The sequence below is a fragment of the Heteronotia binoei genome, chromosome 2 (genome assembly GCF_032191835.1).
Source record: "Heteronotia binoei isolate CCM8104 ecotype False Entrance Well chromosome 2, APGP_CSIRO_Hbin_v1, whole genome shotgun sequence".
Lineage (NCBI taxonomy): Eukaryota > Metazoa > Chordata > Lepidosauria > Squamata > Gekkonidae > Heteronotia > Heteronotia binoei.
The window spans coordinates 190,097,827-190,114,750 of record NC_083224.1 but is presented as its reverse complement, the minus strand read 5'-3'; the positions used below and the strand labels follow the sequence as shown (position 1 = coordinate 190,114,750).

The 16,924-nt window shown below is 47.2% G+C and overlaps 1 protein-coding gene across 1 annotated transcript in view; it reads right to left on the bottom strand.

Moving 5' to 3' along the window:
- PLPP2 (phospholipid phosphatase 2) overlaps nt 1-16,724 on the bottom strand; it is a 36,874-nt gene extending 20,150 nt beyond the window's left edge. The window contains exon 1 of the mRNA XM_060232721.1: nt 16,558-16,724. Within this exon, the coding sequence (XP_060088704.1) occupies nt 16,558-16,612 (55 nt within the window). The 5' untranslated portion in view covers nt 16,613-16,724. The remainder of the gene's footprint in view (nt 1-16,557) is intronic.
- Nucleotides 16,725-16,924: the final 200 nt, after the last annotated feature.

Genomic DNA, 16,924 nt, shown 5'->3' with positions numbered 1-16,924 from the left:
GTGCGAATAGGATACAGGAGAGGTTTCTTTGCTTAGTAGCAGAGTTTAATGGTCTCCACAATTCATTTAGATAAACGTTGTGCGGATATCCTGCCCCCTCTAGTTCTGGTTGCATGTGAGATGAAGAGGGAGGAAGAGCAGCGAAACTCCCTCGTTCTGTAAAGGTAGAAGCATAAGGCCTGCTGGACACCCAAGGTATGTAACCTCCTCTCCTCGTCCAAGGAAGGGGCAGGGAACAAAGTTGCACAGAATGATATGCCAATAAGTGGAACTCTGAAATTACTTTTGGCAAAAAGTTCGGGTCAGGAGCCAGGGTTACCCCATCCGGGGTGAAAGTAAGATAAGGAGGATCACAACGCAATGCCCGAAGCTCCCCCACTCTGCGTGAAGACGTAACTGCTATCAGGAAGGCCGTTTTCCATGCCAGGAGTTGGTGTGAACATGTAGCCATGGGTTCAAATGGCTTCATTGTCAGCTTGGATAATACAAGGGTTAGGTCCCATGCAGATGATGGGTGGAACATGATGGTGGGAAAAGGCAGATGAGCCCTTTGAGGAACTTTTTAGTGGATGGGTGTGTGAACATCCACTTCTGCATGTGCTGCTGAGATAGCCGCAAGATACACTCTCAGGGATGAGTGGCTCAGCCCTTTGTCCATGAGGGATAGTAGAATGCCAGACCCCCCTCTGCAGCAAAAATGCCGGACATTTCTTGTTCTCTCTGGTGGTGAACACGTCTATGTCTTGGTAGCCCCATTCCTGGAATAGGGGTTGGAGGTACAGCCAGTTTAACTCCCATTTGTGAAAGGATGCTCCCCCCCTGCTGAGGGAGTCCGCTGTCACATTCTGTATGCCTGGGAGATGAGAGGTAATTGGGTGTACTCACCGCTTTAGGCAGTCCTCCCATATGTCCGTGGTCAGTTTGCACAACCGGAGGAAGACTGTACCCCCTTTGTTTGTTCAGGTAGTAGAGGGCCGTGGTGTTGTCCATTAGCACAGAGACTACCTGGCCTCAGATAAGATGCTGGAAGGAATGGAGTGTGTATCGTATGGCTAGGAGTTCTAGAAAGTTTATATGGCACCGTAACAGGTGCGGTTCCCAAGGGCCCCCTATGCAAATCCCCGCTAGATGGGCCCCCCATCCCCATAGGGAAGCATCCGTCATGATGATTTTGGATGGAGCTGGAAGTTTGAAGGGAGCTCCCTGTCCCAAATTGTGGTTTGACTCTCACCAGGTCGGGGAATGCAGGACACATTGCGGTATAGTGAGCCTGAAGGATTGTAGGTGTCTGGATGGGTTGAATACTCGTATGAACCATACTTGAAGAGGGCACATGCACAGATGCACATGGAGCAAGACTGGTGTGGATGCCATGAGCCTGAGAAGTCGTTGCATCTGGAGCGCTGCGGCGACTGTCTGAAGTCAGATGGTCTGGATGACGGTTTGGATTGCTGTGATCCTGTCCGGTGGCAGGAAAGCCTTGCAGTGAGATGTCCGGAATTGCCCCTATGAATTGCACTCGAGTGGATGGTATGAGGTGTGATTTCTTCAGGTTGACCTAGAGCCCCAGGTCCTGTAGGAGCATCATGGTGATATGCAAATGCTCTTGAAGTTGCAGTGGAGATTTTGTGACCACCAGTCATCGATGTATGGAAAGATTAGTATCCCCTGCAGATGTAAGTGTGCTGTGATGATCACCATAGTCTTTGTAAACACTCTGGGTGCTGTAGAAATACCAAAGGGAAGGGCAGTCTATTGGAAATGCTGATTTCCAAAGGCAAAGCGGAGGTAAGGATGGGATGAGGGATGAATGGACAGATGGAAGTACGTGTCCTTGGGGTCTATGGCGGCCATCCAGGCGTTCTCCCAAAGGAGGGGCAGGATGTTCTGCAGGGATACCATCTGGAATTTTTTGTAGACTATGAAGGTGTTGAGTGTTCTCAGGTTCATAATGGGGCAGAGGCCACCATCTTTCTTGGGGACTGTGAAATATCGGGAATAGAAGCCACGACTGTGGGCAGGTGAGGTGACAGTTTCTATTGCTGCTTTGGTAATGAGATTTTGTACTTCCTCCAACAGATGTGCTTGCAGATGTGGAAGCAGAGGACAGAGCTAGCAGAGGATGAAAAAAGTCTAGAGACTCTGGGTAGCCAAGAGAATACTCCAAGCCTGCAGTGTCATGCAGCAGCAAACAAGGCAAATGTGCAGAAACCATTGTTCAAACATCCAGATGCATGGCGAATGTGGCGACTGTCTGAAGTCTGGATGAGGGTTTGGATTGCTGTGATCCTGTCCTGCGGCAGGAAAGCCCTGCAGTGAGATGAATCCAGAATTGCCCCTATGAATTGCACTCGAGTGGATGGTATGAGGTGTGATTTCTTCAGGTTGACCATGGCAAATGTGCAGAAACCATTGTTCAAACGTCCAGATGCATGGCTGTGTTGTAGCTTTCCATAAGACTGATTTTAAGAGGCTTGTGGCCCTCTTTTCAAACAACAGCAAAGCCAGACCTAGCATTTTTCAACCAGAGAGAAGTCCGCCCCCCCCTCAAAAAAAAAAAACCCACACAAACACAAGTGTCTCATTCTAGGCCACACACTGCCACATTAGGACATGCAGTGAGTGAACACTGTACCAGCCATGAATTGTTTTGCTTCCTCTTCTAACCATCGTACCACCCTGTCCAACGTTTGTCAGCCAGGATTAAATCTCCCTCAGGCTCCTTAGGGCAATGAACAGCACAGACAAGAACACAGCCAGGCATTGGCTCTCTCTCTCTCTCTCTCTGAGATTTATTTACACAGCTGAGGCAGGAGCCGCTGGAACTTTGGCATCCCAGCCTGGTTGCCAAGTTTGCTTTATGGATGGGATAGGCCCTGATGACCCACCTATTATTTGACAATTGTTTTATGGCAGTCAAATAGGCCATTAAACCAAGAATGCCTTTGTGTAAGAAATCCATCACAGTGTCAGAGTCAACACGGAAGGGAGAGTGGCCCAGCTTTGCCGGAGCCTGTCAGTCCATTCTCATTTACAACTGGACGCACCTTCCATGATGTACACTCATAAAAAAATAAAAAGAGTGGACAACTTTTAGCCTTTCACGCTTGCAATGAACTTTCCGACTCCAGGACAAACCCCCCCCCCTCATTATTTGATCCATTCATAAGGGCCACAAACCCACATCCCAGGCAGCCTGCTTGATGTGCGAAGCAATACGGAAACATCTCTTGCCTTAAAAACAAGTCTAGTTTGCCACCTAGCGGTGTGTAATGCTAACAGATCCAAATAGGCAGCCCCGTTGGTCTGAAGTAGTTGAACGAAATAGGAGTCGATTGCACCTTTAAGACCAACCTAGTTTTATTCAGAACGTAAGCTTTCGTGTGCATGCCCACTTCTTCAGACGAGGAATGAGGTACAGTAAGCAGAGCCACACATAGTTGGTGGGGTTTGGAATGCCAAGCGGTACAAAGTTAAAAACCAATCGCAGAATAGTAAAATTAACAAATTCAGAAAACCTTTGCTCTGGGTTGAATTAGCGTGGGAAACGAACTTACCTTTTAACATGTAGCATAAATACTCCAGCGAGGGATATCGGCTGTTTATCTCACTACATATATTAAACCCATCCGCTACTATATTTTAATGTATTTTTTTTTCCTAATGGCAAACTAGAATGTTGTATATATTTACGTACATGACAAAAGGTAAATTTAGTCGGACAGGAAAAACTTCTGTGAAAGAAATGCCTTCTTTTTGACCCAGGTTTATTAGCAATAGATTAACAGACATTCTCACATTCTGACATGTTCCTGTTTTATGGTTTCCCACGCTAATTCAACCCAGATCAAAGATTTTCTGAATTTGTTAATTTTACTGTTCTGCGATTGGTTTTTAACTTTGTACCACTTGGCATTTCAAACCCCACCAGCTATATGTGGCTCTGCTTACTGTACCTCATTCCTCGTCTGAAGAAGTGGGCATGCACACGAAAGTTGACGTTCTGAATAATGCTAACAGAGTTAGAACTCTTGGTCTATCATATTCAGTTGTCTACTCAGATTGGCAACGGCTCTCCAAGGTCTCAGGCAGACAAAGATCTTTCTCATCACAAACTGCCAGATCCTTTTTGACTAGAGATGCCAGGGATTGAACGTGGGACCTTTGGCACGACAAGCAAATGCTCTGCCACTGAGCCACGGCCCCTCCCCACATCTGCCTGAGCACTTGTCAATCTTTAGGAGGCAACTGGTTTTATTTAGGACTACATTTGATTAAAGCAGTCCTAAACTGTGATTTTTTTAAATTTGGTTCTCCATACTTTTATGTACTCTATTTTATGCATTTTATTTATATTGTAAGCTGCTTGGAGCTCCATAAGGAAGAAAAGCAGCTCATAAATGTTTTCGGTAAATAAATATCCATCAACATAAACAGCTTGCCAAGGACTGCAGTAAATGACTGTCCGAATGGAACCTCTGTATACAGAGGCAGTCTTCCCCACAGTACCAAATGCTGGGAACAAGGGCCACCCAGTGGCTTCATGTCCTCATAATGGCCATTGTCCCCAGCACTTCACAATTGCCTCTGCACATGGAAATTCCATTTAGACTGCCATGGCTTCTGAAGTCCCCTGGCAGGCCATTGCGGCTAACACGATTCAGAACTAAGCAGCCCCATGAGCCCGATCCAGCAAGTTCCTATGTCAGTTAACCAGAGTATGTGCTTTTGACACATCTCTCTTTGCATACTTTCCAGAGTCAGAGTCAACATGGAAGGGAGAGTGGCCCAGCTTTGCTGGAGCCTGTAAGTCCATCTCATTTACAAGTGGATACACCTTCCGTGATGTACGCTCATAAAAATAAAAAGAGTGGACAACTTTTAGCCTTTCACGCTTGCAATGAACTTTCCAACTCCAGGACAAAAAAAAACCCCTCATTATTTGATCCATTCATAAAGGCCACAAATCCACATCCCAGGCAGCTTGTTTGATGATGTGCCAACCAATGTGCAAACCAATTCTGAAAAGTCTCTTGCCTTAAAAACATCTAGCTTGCCACCTAGTGGTGTAAGAGTGGTGTGTCACTCTTCTGCTACAGCAATACATGCAATCCCTTTCAATTATTTGGTAATATCTGGCCAGTCACCTTTGCGTTTTTGTTTACCGGCTCTAAGTCAGCCCTAAATCTCTAACCCTCTCCAAAGCTTGGAGTTCCCCCAGAACTGTGTGTCCACCTGTTCTCTCCCTGGCTTCTGGAATGATCAAGGTTATCAACAGAGCGCAAGGAGACTTCTTTAAAAAGAAAGAAACCTAATCGGTCAGTTCTGGAAAGTGAGCTAGAGAGAAAAAGAGATTTGCCTCAGGCTGTTAGCCCACAGGTTTGCTTTGAACCCAGATAAAGCTGCTCCGCCAGCCAGGTGATTGCATAACTCCCCGCCCTCCACACTTCTGGAGCGATGCTTAGCAACTGAGCGCCCTGTCTGCCAAATGCTCTGCTATCAACAAACCTCGGGAACCTTCCGCCCACTTCTAATAAAGTCTGCCTAACCCTCCTTTTACTGCTGAAACTCACCAAACCGGCTCAAAGCAGGGTGAAAAAACAGAACCATCGCACATGTCAAATCACTAGCTCCTTTCTCACTTTCTTTGCAAGAGAAAACCCCAAATCAGAACTGCTTTTACAGAAGCAGACCAAAAATCTACAGTCCAACATGTTCTGTTTCTGACAGAAGGCCATCCTTCCTCTTGTTTAATTCTAGTGCTTGGAATTCCAAGGTAGACTGCCTTTAAACAAGGGAGTTCTATTTAGCTATCACAGCTAATAGCCAGCCTGAACTTCCTACCCGTGTTGGGGATTGTTTTTGTTTTTTAAAGACTTCTAAGGCCACATTTAAGGATAACTTAATTCTGTCACACATGAGAACCACTTTGTGGCAATGAGTTCCGCACGCTAATTATATGTCGTGTACTCCCTTTTTGTCTGACCGAGGTATTTATAGTCCCTTCTCTCATACAGAGAAACTATACAGCTTTATAAAATTCAGGTGAATCTCTAAATGCAAAGTTGTCTTTTGTATATGCGACCAAAAGAGAAAGACCCTAATTTGCAGATGGTTTTAGGCTGTTATTTTAGTCCTGCTGTCTTCCTCAACTAAAAATACAGACAACCAAACTGGGCCAAACCAAAACCAGGAACTAAGCCATCATCATCCACCTGTGGTCACAACGGATTTAGGTGTTTGGAGTGGGGGTGGGGAGATGAGAAGAGGAAGCAGTCCCAGCAACAGAGGAGGCAAATGCTGAAAATTAAACCTCTTGAGTTCCTTTTTAAAGCATTTTTTAAATTATGGCGTTGTTGACTGCTATTTTGGAAAAGACCTGCCCTTTCTGTTTCCCATGGGATGAGGCCAAATGGGTCATTTCAATTATCTGAGTAGCTTTTTAAAAATATAAAAAGATCCACTATGATGGAAGGTGGCGGTGGAGAGAAGCATACGCATAAAAAGCCTCCAGTTTCCAAGAGCAATCTGAACTGGAAACACAGGAAAACTCACGGAAGCCACCTTACGCTGAACCAGAGCCCTCCCCCACTCCATTCCTCAGGGTCAGCATGGCCTACTCAGACTGGCAGCCTCTCTTCAAGGTCCTGGGCAGAGGTGTTCCCCACCACCTACCACCTGATCCTTTTAGCAGGGATTCAACCTGAGACCTTCTGCATGCCAAGCAGAGACCCTGCCGTTGAGCTGTAGTGGAGCCACCCAGTAGCTGCATTCTCTCGGCTTGACTTTGCGAAAGAAGATTTAAGAAAGATGCAGTAGTCCACGTCTGCTGCAGGCTCACTGGTGGCTGACAAGACCAATGCGGGACAGGCAGGTCCGGCCACATTGACTGCAGGGAAAAGTCTGATTTGGGGTTGGTGCTGTAGCAGTGCGATTCTTCCTCAATCTCCTTTTGTCCTCAAGACCAGCTATGCGTGCGTTCTCAAAGGAAGAGACAGCCTGGTGGATGGTGTGCCTCCATGCTTTGCGATCTGAGGCTAGGTCAGACCACTGGTGATGGTTGATGCAACAAGTACCAAGGGATTTCTTCAAAGAGTCCTTGTACCTCTTCTTTGGTGCCCCTCTATTTCGATGGCCGGTGGAAAGTTCGCCATACAGGGCAATCTTGGGAAGGCGGTGGTTTTCCATCCTGGAAATATGCCCTGTCCAGCGCAGCTGCGTCTTCAACAGCAGTGCCTCGATGCTTGTAACCTCCGCCCGCTTGAGGACTTCAGTGTTGGTCACAAAGTCACTCCAGTGGATGTTGAGGATGGTGCGAAGGCAGCGCTGATGAAAGCGCTCAAGGAGTCGCAGGTGATGACGGTATAAAACCCACAATTCGGAGCCGTAGATGAGGGTTGTCATCACAACCGCTTTGTAAACATTGATCTTTGTGCCTTTTTTCAGATGCTTGTTGCTCTACACTCTTTTATGCAGTCGGCCAAATGCACGGTTTGCCTTTGCCAGCCTATTGTCAATCTCCTTGTCGATCTTGGCATCTGAGGAGATGATGCACCCCAGGTAGCTGAACTGCTGGACTGTCTTCAAAACTGATTCACCCACAGTGATGCAAGGAGGGTGATAATCTTCCTGGGGTGCAGGCTGGTGGAGAACTTCTGTCTTCTTCAGACTAACTTCTAGGCCGAATAGCTTGGCAGCCTCTGCAAAGCAGGACGTCACATGTTGCAGAGCTGCATATGCTGTGTACTTGGCAAAACTGCGTACTTGGCAAACACAGCATTGGCAACTGCAATGATAACGGGCGCCTCCTGCTAGAATTCTGCACGGAGCATCAGCTCACCATCACAAACACTATCTTCCAGCAGAAGAACAGTCTGAAGACAACCTGGATGCACCCACGGTCCAAGCATTGGCACCTTATTGACTACATTCTGGTGTGCCAGAGAGACCTTCGAGATGTCTTACACACCCGAGTGCAGAATGCCCAGTGCAGAATGTCATATGGATCATCGTCTTGTACGCTGCAATCTCTGTCTTCACTTTAAATCTACACCCAGGAGAGGCGGTATCCCCTGGAGAAAGTTTCAGGTTGGCAGCCTTCAGTCAGCCGAAGTTAAAGCTGCCTTCCAGGCAAAACTCCAGACAAGAATTGAGGACCCCTGTTGCCCCACAGACCCTTCTCCAGAAGCAATCTGGGAACACCTAAAAACTACCATCCTGTTGACCTCTGAAGAAGTCCTCGGGTTCTCCACAAGGAAGAACAAGGACTGGTTTGACGAGAACAATCAAGAGATCCAAGAATTACTGGCGAAAAAGAGATCTGCCTACCAAGCACATCTTGCTCAGCCCTCCTGTCCCGGGAAAAAAGCAACCTTTCGCGCTGCATGTAGCAACCTCCAGCGCAAGCTTCGAGACATTCAGAACGAGTGGTGGACCAAGCTTGCAGAGAGAACCCAGCTGTGTGCAGACACTGGTGATTTAAGAGGGTTCTACGAAGCCCTGAAGGCAGTATATGGTCCATCATATCAGGCTCAGGGTCCCTTGCGTAGTGCAGACAGCCAAGTGCTCCTCACAGACAAGGCATCCATACTGAACCGGTGGTTGGAGTATTTTCAGGTTCTCTTCAGTGCCAATCGCGTAGTTCAAGATTCAGCAATTCACCTCACCCCACTTCAACCAGTGAAAACAGAGTTGGATGAGATCCCCACCCTAGAAGAGACTGTTAAAGCCATCAAGCAACTGAAAAGTGGCAAGGCAGCGGGAGTTGATGGAATCCCACCAGAGATCTGGAAGCATGGGGGCATAGTACTACATAGCACACTTCACAAAGTACGTGTCACCTGCTGGGAACAAGGCAAACTACCACAGGACTTTCGCGATGCAATCATCATTACTCTACACAAGAACAAAGGGGAAAAGTCAGACTGCTCCAACTACCGGGGGATAACCCTGCTCTCCATCGCAGGCAAAATCCTTGCTAGAATACTCCTGAACAGACTGGTGCCCACCATTGCAGAAGAACTCCTCCCAGAGAGCCAGTGTGGCTTCAGAGCTAACAGGAGCACCACCGACATGGTATTTGTTCTCAGGCAGCTCCAAGAGAAATGCAGGGAACAGAACAAGGGTCTATATGTGACTTTTGTCGAGCTTACCAAAGCTTTCGTTACCGTTAGCAGGAAAGGCCTGTGGCAAATCTTGGAACGTTTAGGATGTCCCCCAAGGTTCCTCAGCATGATCATCCAGCTACATGAAGACCAGCGAGGCCAAGTCAGACACTGCAACGATCTCTTGGAGCCCTTCCCAAATGGCACAGGTGTAAAGCAAGGCTGTGTTCTCGCGCCAACTCTCTTTACGATCTTCTTTAGCATGATGCTTCAAAGAGCCACAGTAGATTTAGATGATGACGATGGTGACTACATCCGCTATCGCACCGATAGCAGCCTGTTCAACCTGAGGCGACTAAAGGCCCACTCCAAGACAATGGAAAAACTTATTCGAGAGCTACTGTTTGCTGATGATGCTGCACTCGTCTCCCACTCGGTATCAGCTCTGCAGCTGCATTCACATCTCAATCTTATTGTCAAGCATGCTATTTCTGTGTATTAAATCAATACCGTAATTGGGATCCAATTCCTCTTTCTCTATTCTAAAATCTCTTATTTCCCAGAGTTGCATTTCAGAGCAATTTCCCCACCCCCTCACTTTTTCTCGCCTCTCTTTTCCTTTCATACTTTTGGGTAGAAAATGTAGGAATGCAAGTAACGTTGATGATAGAAAGAAAGGAGGCGCCTCTCCCGAATCGTTCCCATTCAGACCGCTTATCAAGAGAGGCAGGAATGTATGAGAACCAGGGAAGTTGTAACCTCATGGTAGCAGCTGGTAGTATTTTTGAATATCTGTAGCAATTCACATAGGTATGTTATGACTTGAAGCTATCTTTTCTATTGCCGTTGAAGTATCCCTTAAAACACTATGCTGTGTGAAACTCTGTATCACTCTCAAGGTATCCTACCTTGAGACAACAATGGATTATCAATAAAACGAGTCTTTGTATCAAACAACTGCTTGTTTATTTGAAATACCGATGCTTGACACTTATGCTATGGAGAAAGATCATAAGCTTTGCCTTTGTAGGATGATGCCAAGCTCCAGCATCTTATTGCCTATGATATTTCTAGCCTGCCTTTCTCCAGAAGGACTCAAGCATCAATTTCCAACAGTTGGGGACCACCACCCCCCCAGCTGGGCATGAAGGCAATGTCTTCCCCCTGTTGCTGGCCTCTGACATAGACAGCCTCTTTACAAGGAGGCTCCATTTTGACATCACTTGCTTGCTCAGAGCCAGTTTAGTGTAGTGGTTAAGCGCGCAGGCGCAGACTCTTATCTGGGAGAACCGGGTTTGATTCCCCACTCCTTCACTTACAGCTGCTGGAATGGCCTTGGGTCAGCAATAGCTGTTGCAGGAGTTGTCCTTGAAAGGGCAGCTGCCGTGAGAGTCCTCTCAGCCCCACCCACCTCACAGGGTGTCTGTTGTGAGGGAGGAAGATAAATGAGATTGTGACCCACTCTGAGTCTCTGAGATTTGGAGTGGAGGGCGGGATATAAATCCTCTTCTTCATCATCTTCTTCTCCTGGGATGTTGCCCAAAGGGATGCAACTTTGTCTCTAAATGAGCCTAGCTCCAAGATAATGAATCTGCTCCGACAAAACAAGATGGAGAACTGGACCTGAAGAGAGCACACAAAAGCTTACATTCTGAATAAAACTAAGTTGGTCTTAAAGGTGCAATCGACTCCTATTTTGTCAGACCATGTTGGTCTGCTACCTCAGACCAACATGGCTGCCTACTTGGGCCTGTCAGACTCAGCTGATCCATAAAATGGGAATGCGGCTACTCCCTCTCACAGGTGGCACTGAGGGTAGATTTAAAAAAAAAATTAGACTAGCAATTCTAACAACTGTTTAGTTAGTGTGCAGAAAATAAGTATGCCAAAGTCCATTTTCTTGGAGGCCATGATGTTTTCCAGAGGTAAGAGCAAAGAGCGAAAGAGGCAAGCCCCTGCCAGGTAGCCTGGCTCAACCAGGAGCTCAGAGATACCAAATTCTTGCACACAGACTGGGTAAGATTATCTGAGGAAGCCATGCCAGTCCCCTCCACCCCCTCATTCTTTCAGTCACACAACAGATCAAGGGAAGGAGCTAGAAAGACCTGTTGCCCAGTCCAGGTGGACACGCTTCATTCCAGGCCAGCCCAAGCCAACAATGGTTTCTTTTCAGCACACAGCTTAAATTGGATAATTTGTTTTTCCTATCTGAATCTTAATATAAATGACAGGTCCAGAGGGTCAGGATGGGATGGGATACCGTTCCCTGCTACCTGCCCTCATGGATGGGAAAAGGGGTTTGTTTGTGTGTGGAATACAATTACAAAACACCTCCAACCGACCATCAAAATGGCTGCCATGTAGAAGAAGACGACTGCAGATTTATACCCCACCCTTATCTCTGAATCTGAGACTCAGAGTGGCTTACAATCTCCTATATCTTCTCCCCCCACAACAGACACCCTGTGAGGTGGGTGGGGCTGAGAGGGCTCTCACAGAAGCTGCCCTTTCAAGGAGAACTCTTGCAAGAAGCTATGGCTGACCCAAGGTCATTCCAGCAGGTGCAAGTGGAGGCGTGGGGAATCAAACCCGGTTCTCCCAGATAAGAGTCTGCACACTTAACCACTACACCAAACTGGCAGATAGTAGGCAGATAACAAGATTGCCCTGGACAAAACAGTTCACAGACCTACTTGGATAAGTGATTGGGACTGTCTGTGTAAAGCATACTTTAAGTGGGATCCTGTCTATTTAATTTCTGTACCACTTAATGGGTCATGTGAATACTGATGCTCTGCTCCAGTTCTTTTTGCACCACTTCGACAATCCTAATGCACTGGTTATCAAATGTCCTGTCGATTATATCGACTCATTCTATGTAGCCCTCCTGAGTCTTTGTGGGAAAGGCAGACTATAAGTAACTTAAATAAAATACACAAACAATAAAAATTCCATCATCATTGCTATTAATCGTATTGAGGGTCTTCTCAAAAACTCAAAAAGCAAACACTTTCCTCCACAGTTAAGTTCAACCTTGTAAGGTAGGTCAGGCTGACATAGAACAAATAATACCAAAGGACCACAGCGTAAGTGAATAACAAAAAGAGCTAAAGCACTGTGTATAAATGCGTTCAGTGATAATACACTATATATTTATGAAATTGTTAACAATGAAGAATAAAGAAATTCTAAGAAATTGAGTACCATGTATACGGTTTTTGATTGGTGATTTCCTCACTATTGAAACAGTACGTATTACTAGATCATATAGAGAGGATGGTTCTTGGTTTCAGGATCTAGTTTTTCCTTCTCTACTGTGAATTGTTTTTATATATTACAGATGTAAATTTCGTGTTACAATTTGGAGCTAGCAATTTTCAATGTTCTGCATCATTCTATAACCAGCAAAAGGAGCAGGTAAGTACACAGGCAATGTATAGAATCTACAACTGCCTCACAGTTAACCTTGATTTTGAATTTATGGGTTATGATTATGGTAAACTTCCATAATTGAAATAAAAAATGTATGTTACTCTAAGACAGGGGTCCTCAAACTACGGCCCGCGGGCCAGATGCAGCCCGCTGAGGACGTTTATGCGGCCCGCCGGATTATGGCAAAATCAGACCGGAAGTGACGTTCGACCTAAACTTGTGTTAGCAACGCACACTTCCGGCACTGAGCTGAGGCGGCGGAGACAGAGTGTGAGGTGATACCGAGGTGAGGTGAGTTCCCAGGCTGGGGTGTGTGGTGTGGGGAAGGGAGAGAGATGCAGAAGACGGAGAACTGACAGCCCACGGCCTTGTACAGTAACGGCAGTCTGGCCCTCCAACAGTCTGAGGGACAGTGAACTGGCCCCCTATTTAAAAAGTTTGAGGACCCCTGCTCTAAGACCTGAAGAAGACTTTTGTGAAACAGGATTTCTTAATGGTCCCCGTAGCTTTTCAAGCCTCAGTTTGTCCCAGAGTTCTATGAAACTTTGTATGATACACTTTTTCCTAGCCTTTTTGTGTATTTTCTTTCTCATTTACACTTGAGTTGTGAATTTATGTTCCTGCACTGAGTTCATAGAAAATATATAGAGCTCATGTTGTGCTAATCTGTTTAAATAATTTTTTTAGTCTATTTGTTAGGTTTCTGTATATTTTCCTTCTCATTTATGTCACAGCATTGAGAAATACACCACTCAATTTCTTGTTAACAATTTCATAAATACAGTGTATGAGTATTGAATACATTTCTACATTGTGCTTTAGCTCTTTTTGACACAGGACAAACAGCTGATGGTAGCTTTTGTGCTGGTGTTTGTGGAGGACACATCCTGGCAGCACACAACATTTCACATACCAAGCATCTCAGTTCTCATTTACAAAATGGCTTTAAAATTAAACTACAAGGCCGACTTCCACTCCTCATGGGAAGGTAAGAATGATTCCATGCAAATTACAAGAAGGGAGAGATGACAGAATAAGTTGTGCAAAAAAAAAAATTATGAAAAATCTGTACAACTGAAAGAGAATTTCATGCCTTAAGTCTCACTCTGTAAATTAGTCTCTTTTGCTGCCAGGCACATCAAGCCAGAAAAAACCCCTCAATTATCAGGTTCCAGATAAAGCACACAGGTTGCTACAGAACAAAAACAATTGACACTTCTTTGATTGGTGGAGTTTTATTTTGGGTAGCCAAGCACCACCAACCCATGCAGCTCTTGCATATTTATAGCGCTAAACACACTTCTATCTCCTCCCACAGCAGTCTTTATTTGGCATAAGATCTTATTTTGCCTAAGGAGCACCCTGCAGGATCAGACCAAGAGTCCGTCAAATCCGGCCTCCTGCTTCCCAACGCAACCAGCCAGATTATTTGGGGAAGCTCACTGCCCAAGCATTTCCCTGCTGTTTGACACAGGAAGAAGGCATACTGTTCCTGAACAGGGAAGCTCCACTGAGCTACTGTGGCTATTTCCCTTCCATTGACACCCACACCCTGGCCCCCACCAAGGAATATGTCTAATCTTTTCCCAAAATCTGCCTGATCTAGAAGCTAAGAATGAAGTTTGACTCCAGCGGCATCTTTAAGATCAACAATGTTTAATTCTGAGGATAAGCTTTCTGAAGAAGTGCGCAAGCACACAAAAGCTTTAAGATGGAAACTTTGTTCATCTTAAAGGTGCTCCAGGATTCAAACTTTGTTCTATTGCTTCAGACCAACACAGCTATCCACCTGAAACTAGAAGCTAAGAAGAAAACTGTGCAACCCACTCCCCCTGCCCTGCAACCCTTCTACTCATTCTAAAACCAAGTGTGCCATACCTATGGCACCCAGTTGTGGTTCTGCAGACCAACAACTGAGTATCCGGAGACATTTTGGGAAAGGAGGCCAGAATAAACACAAACACGTTACACTTTATTCATAGGGAAGTCCTCAGGTTTTTAAATACTACTTGGGCGATCTGCAAGAATTGTAAGGGTGTGGGGAGACTGGCAGTTGCCAGCCACTTCTCTGGAGGGCAAAGTCATGCAACAGCTCTCCTCCTTCTAGCCTGCACCTGTATTCTTTAGAATTTGCTGGGTCAACAAACAGCTTATTTGCTAGCCTCAAAGTCTGTGGCATGGACTTGGTCCTCCCAGAGCCAATTTTCTGCATTGGTGTTCGACCAAAACCCAGTGCCTCATTCGCTTATGAAACTCAAGATGCAGCAGAAAGTCTCTCGGATAGATTTCTAAAGATTGGACAAAATTCTTGGTGGTCCAGTGTCTCAGTGGCTGTCTCAGCTCTCAGAGTTATGCGCCCTTGATCATCATATGTGTGGGTGGGAATTAACAAAGGGGGTGTAGTCTCAAGTATTTTCTGTTTATGTGCATTCAGTGACTATTCGCATTTGGAAGGAGAAGCAAAAAACACACAGAAGCTTTGCTAGACCCCTGTGAGAGGCAGGAGAGTAATTTGGACACAGGGAAGAAGACACGCTTTAATACTGCTAAGAGCTCACTTTAAGTGAACGCAAGAATTCTGCAGAGAAATCCAAACTATTACGAAAAAAGCTTTGCCAATAGCTGCCATACATCCCATTTTGCAGAAATGCCTTTGGATTTCTCTCTCCCATTGTGGCAAGAGCGTGGCTTTCAACAACCAGCAGTCCAGTACATGTGCTCTGATGCCACGGCTAGCACCATTTGGCACTTTCTTCCAGACTCCTCAACATCTGTATAGTGGGAATAATCCTGAGGTATCCCATCCAGCTGCCAAGAGACCAAATGACAATACTGACCTCATACAGCCCTTTCACCATACCGCAATGAGTGATACGGACGGCATCCCAAATCGTCTGTATGATAAGGGAGGGGGGGCAGGTTCAACACTCACAGCAGTCACAAGGGGCAAGTCCCTGCCTCCCTCTCAAAGTCTATAACAATTATATTCATCTACAGATAGAAATTATGGCAGAGGTAAAAGACAGGAGCTGCTTAAGACATTCTGGCATTCAAAATGGAAACTCCATGGTGCCCCAGCCTCTCGTGGAAAACATATCAATAATAACACGAAAAAAAAACAAAGAGTTTGCAGCCTCAAATCTGTCCCAGCAACCCTATCAGAGGTACAGCAGGCCTTGGGTGGAAGGTACCGGACATTGCCTGTGGCGACCAGTGGAACCTCCAGGCCACCAAGGTCTCCTGGGGGATTCTGGACAGCTCTAGGGACTGACTATGGAGGCCTTGCCCATAAACACACATTCCTTTAAAAATCCCACAAACCCTTCCTGCCTCTCCAAGGCTCACAGCCTCTATTTCTATGCCAATTAACTGTTGCAGCCTTGGAATGAGCAGCAGGAAGCCCTTGGTTTGAAGGCCACCCCAGCTGCTAACTCTTTTAGGAAAGTTGCTTTTCCTCTCAGGCTCAGACCCTCACCAACAGCACACGGGGCGGGAGTGGGGGCGAAGAACTAGCCTACCCTAAAGGACTGTTGGCCAAATGAGTGCCTGCCAAATGCTTTGCCTACTGAGAAAGTTAAGGAACCGTTCCTACCCCCTCTGCTCTCCGGAGCCCTGCCCCACGGAAACCAGAGGAGCTGATGTGATGCGCAAGCCTGCCTGATCCGGGCTGGGCAGAGCCTGGAAGGCGGGAGACACAAGCCGAGCCAGAAGCCCTTGGGTTGGGACGGCTCGCCTGCAGCGGCCGGCCGGGAGGGCCCAGCCCAAGGCTGGAGGGGGTGAGTGGGGGAAGGGCACCCTGCTGCTGCTCCTCGCTTGGGATCCAGACGGGGCACCGCAGGCTGCGGCGGGCGGGCGGGGAAGAGGTGCCCCAGGACCCACCCCCGAAACACCCAGGCGGCGGCGGCCCCGGCAGCCCCAAGAACTTTCCCCAGCAGGGCGGGCGGAGTCCGGGACAGCAGCCGGGATCCGTGCGAGGGAGCGAGACCCTCCTCCCTTCCCTTCCCCTCCCCTCCCGGCTCACCGAGCAGCAGGCAGAGGACGTCGAGGGCCACGAAGAGGCGGGGGGCGCGCTCCATAGGGCCGGCTCATCTCAGCCCCCGGCGCCGTCGAGCTGCCGCTTAAAGGCCGGGCAGGAAGCGGGAAGGCGGGGCCGCAGAGCTGGGAAGGGAGGGAAGCGCGGCGAGAGAGAGAGAGAGAGAGGCCGGCCCGGGAGACGCCCTCGAGCATGTGCAGAGGGCGGTGGCCGCCCGCAGAAGAGGGGGAAAGACCGGCCGCCAAGGGCCTCTGAGCGCACGCAGAGTGCCTCGTCTCCGGAAGCGTCCCGCCCAAAGGGCAGCGGTCCGCGGGAGAAAAGCCGCCCGCAAAGCCTTCAAAGAAGATTGCAGAGC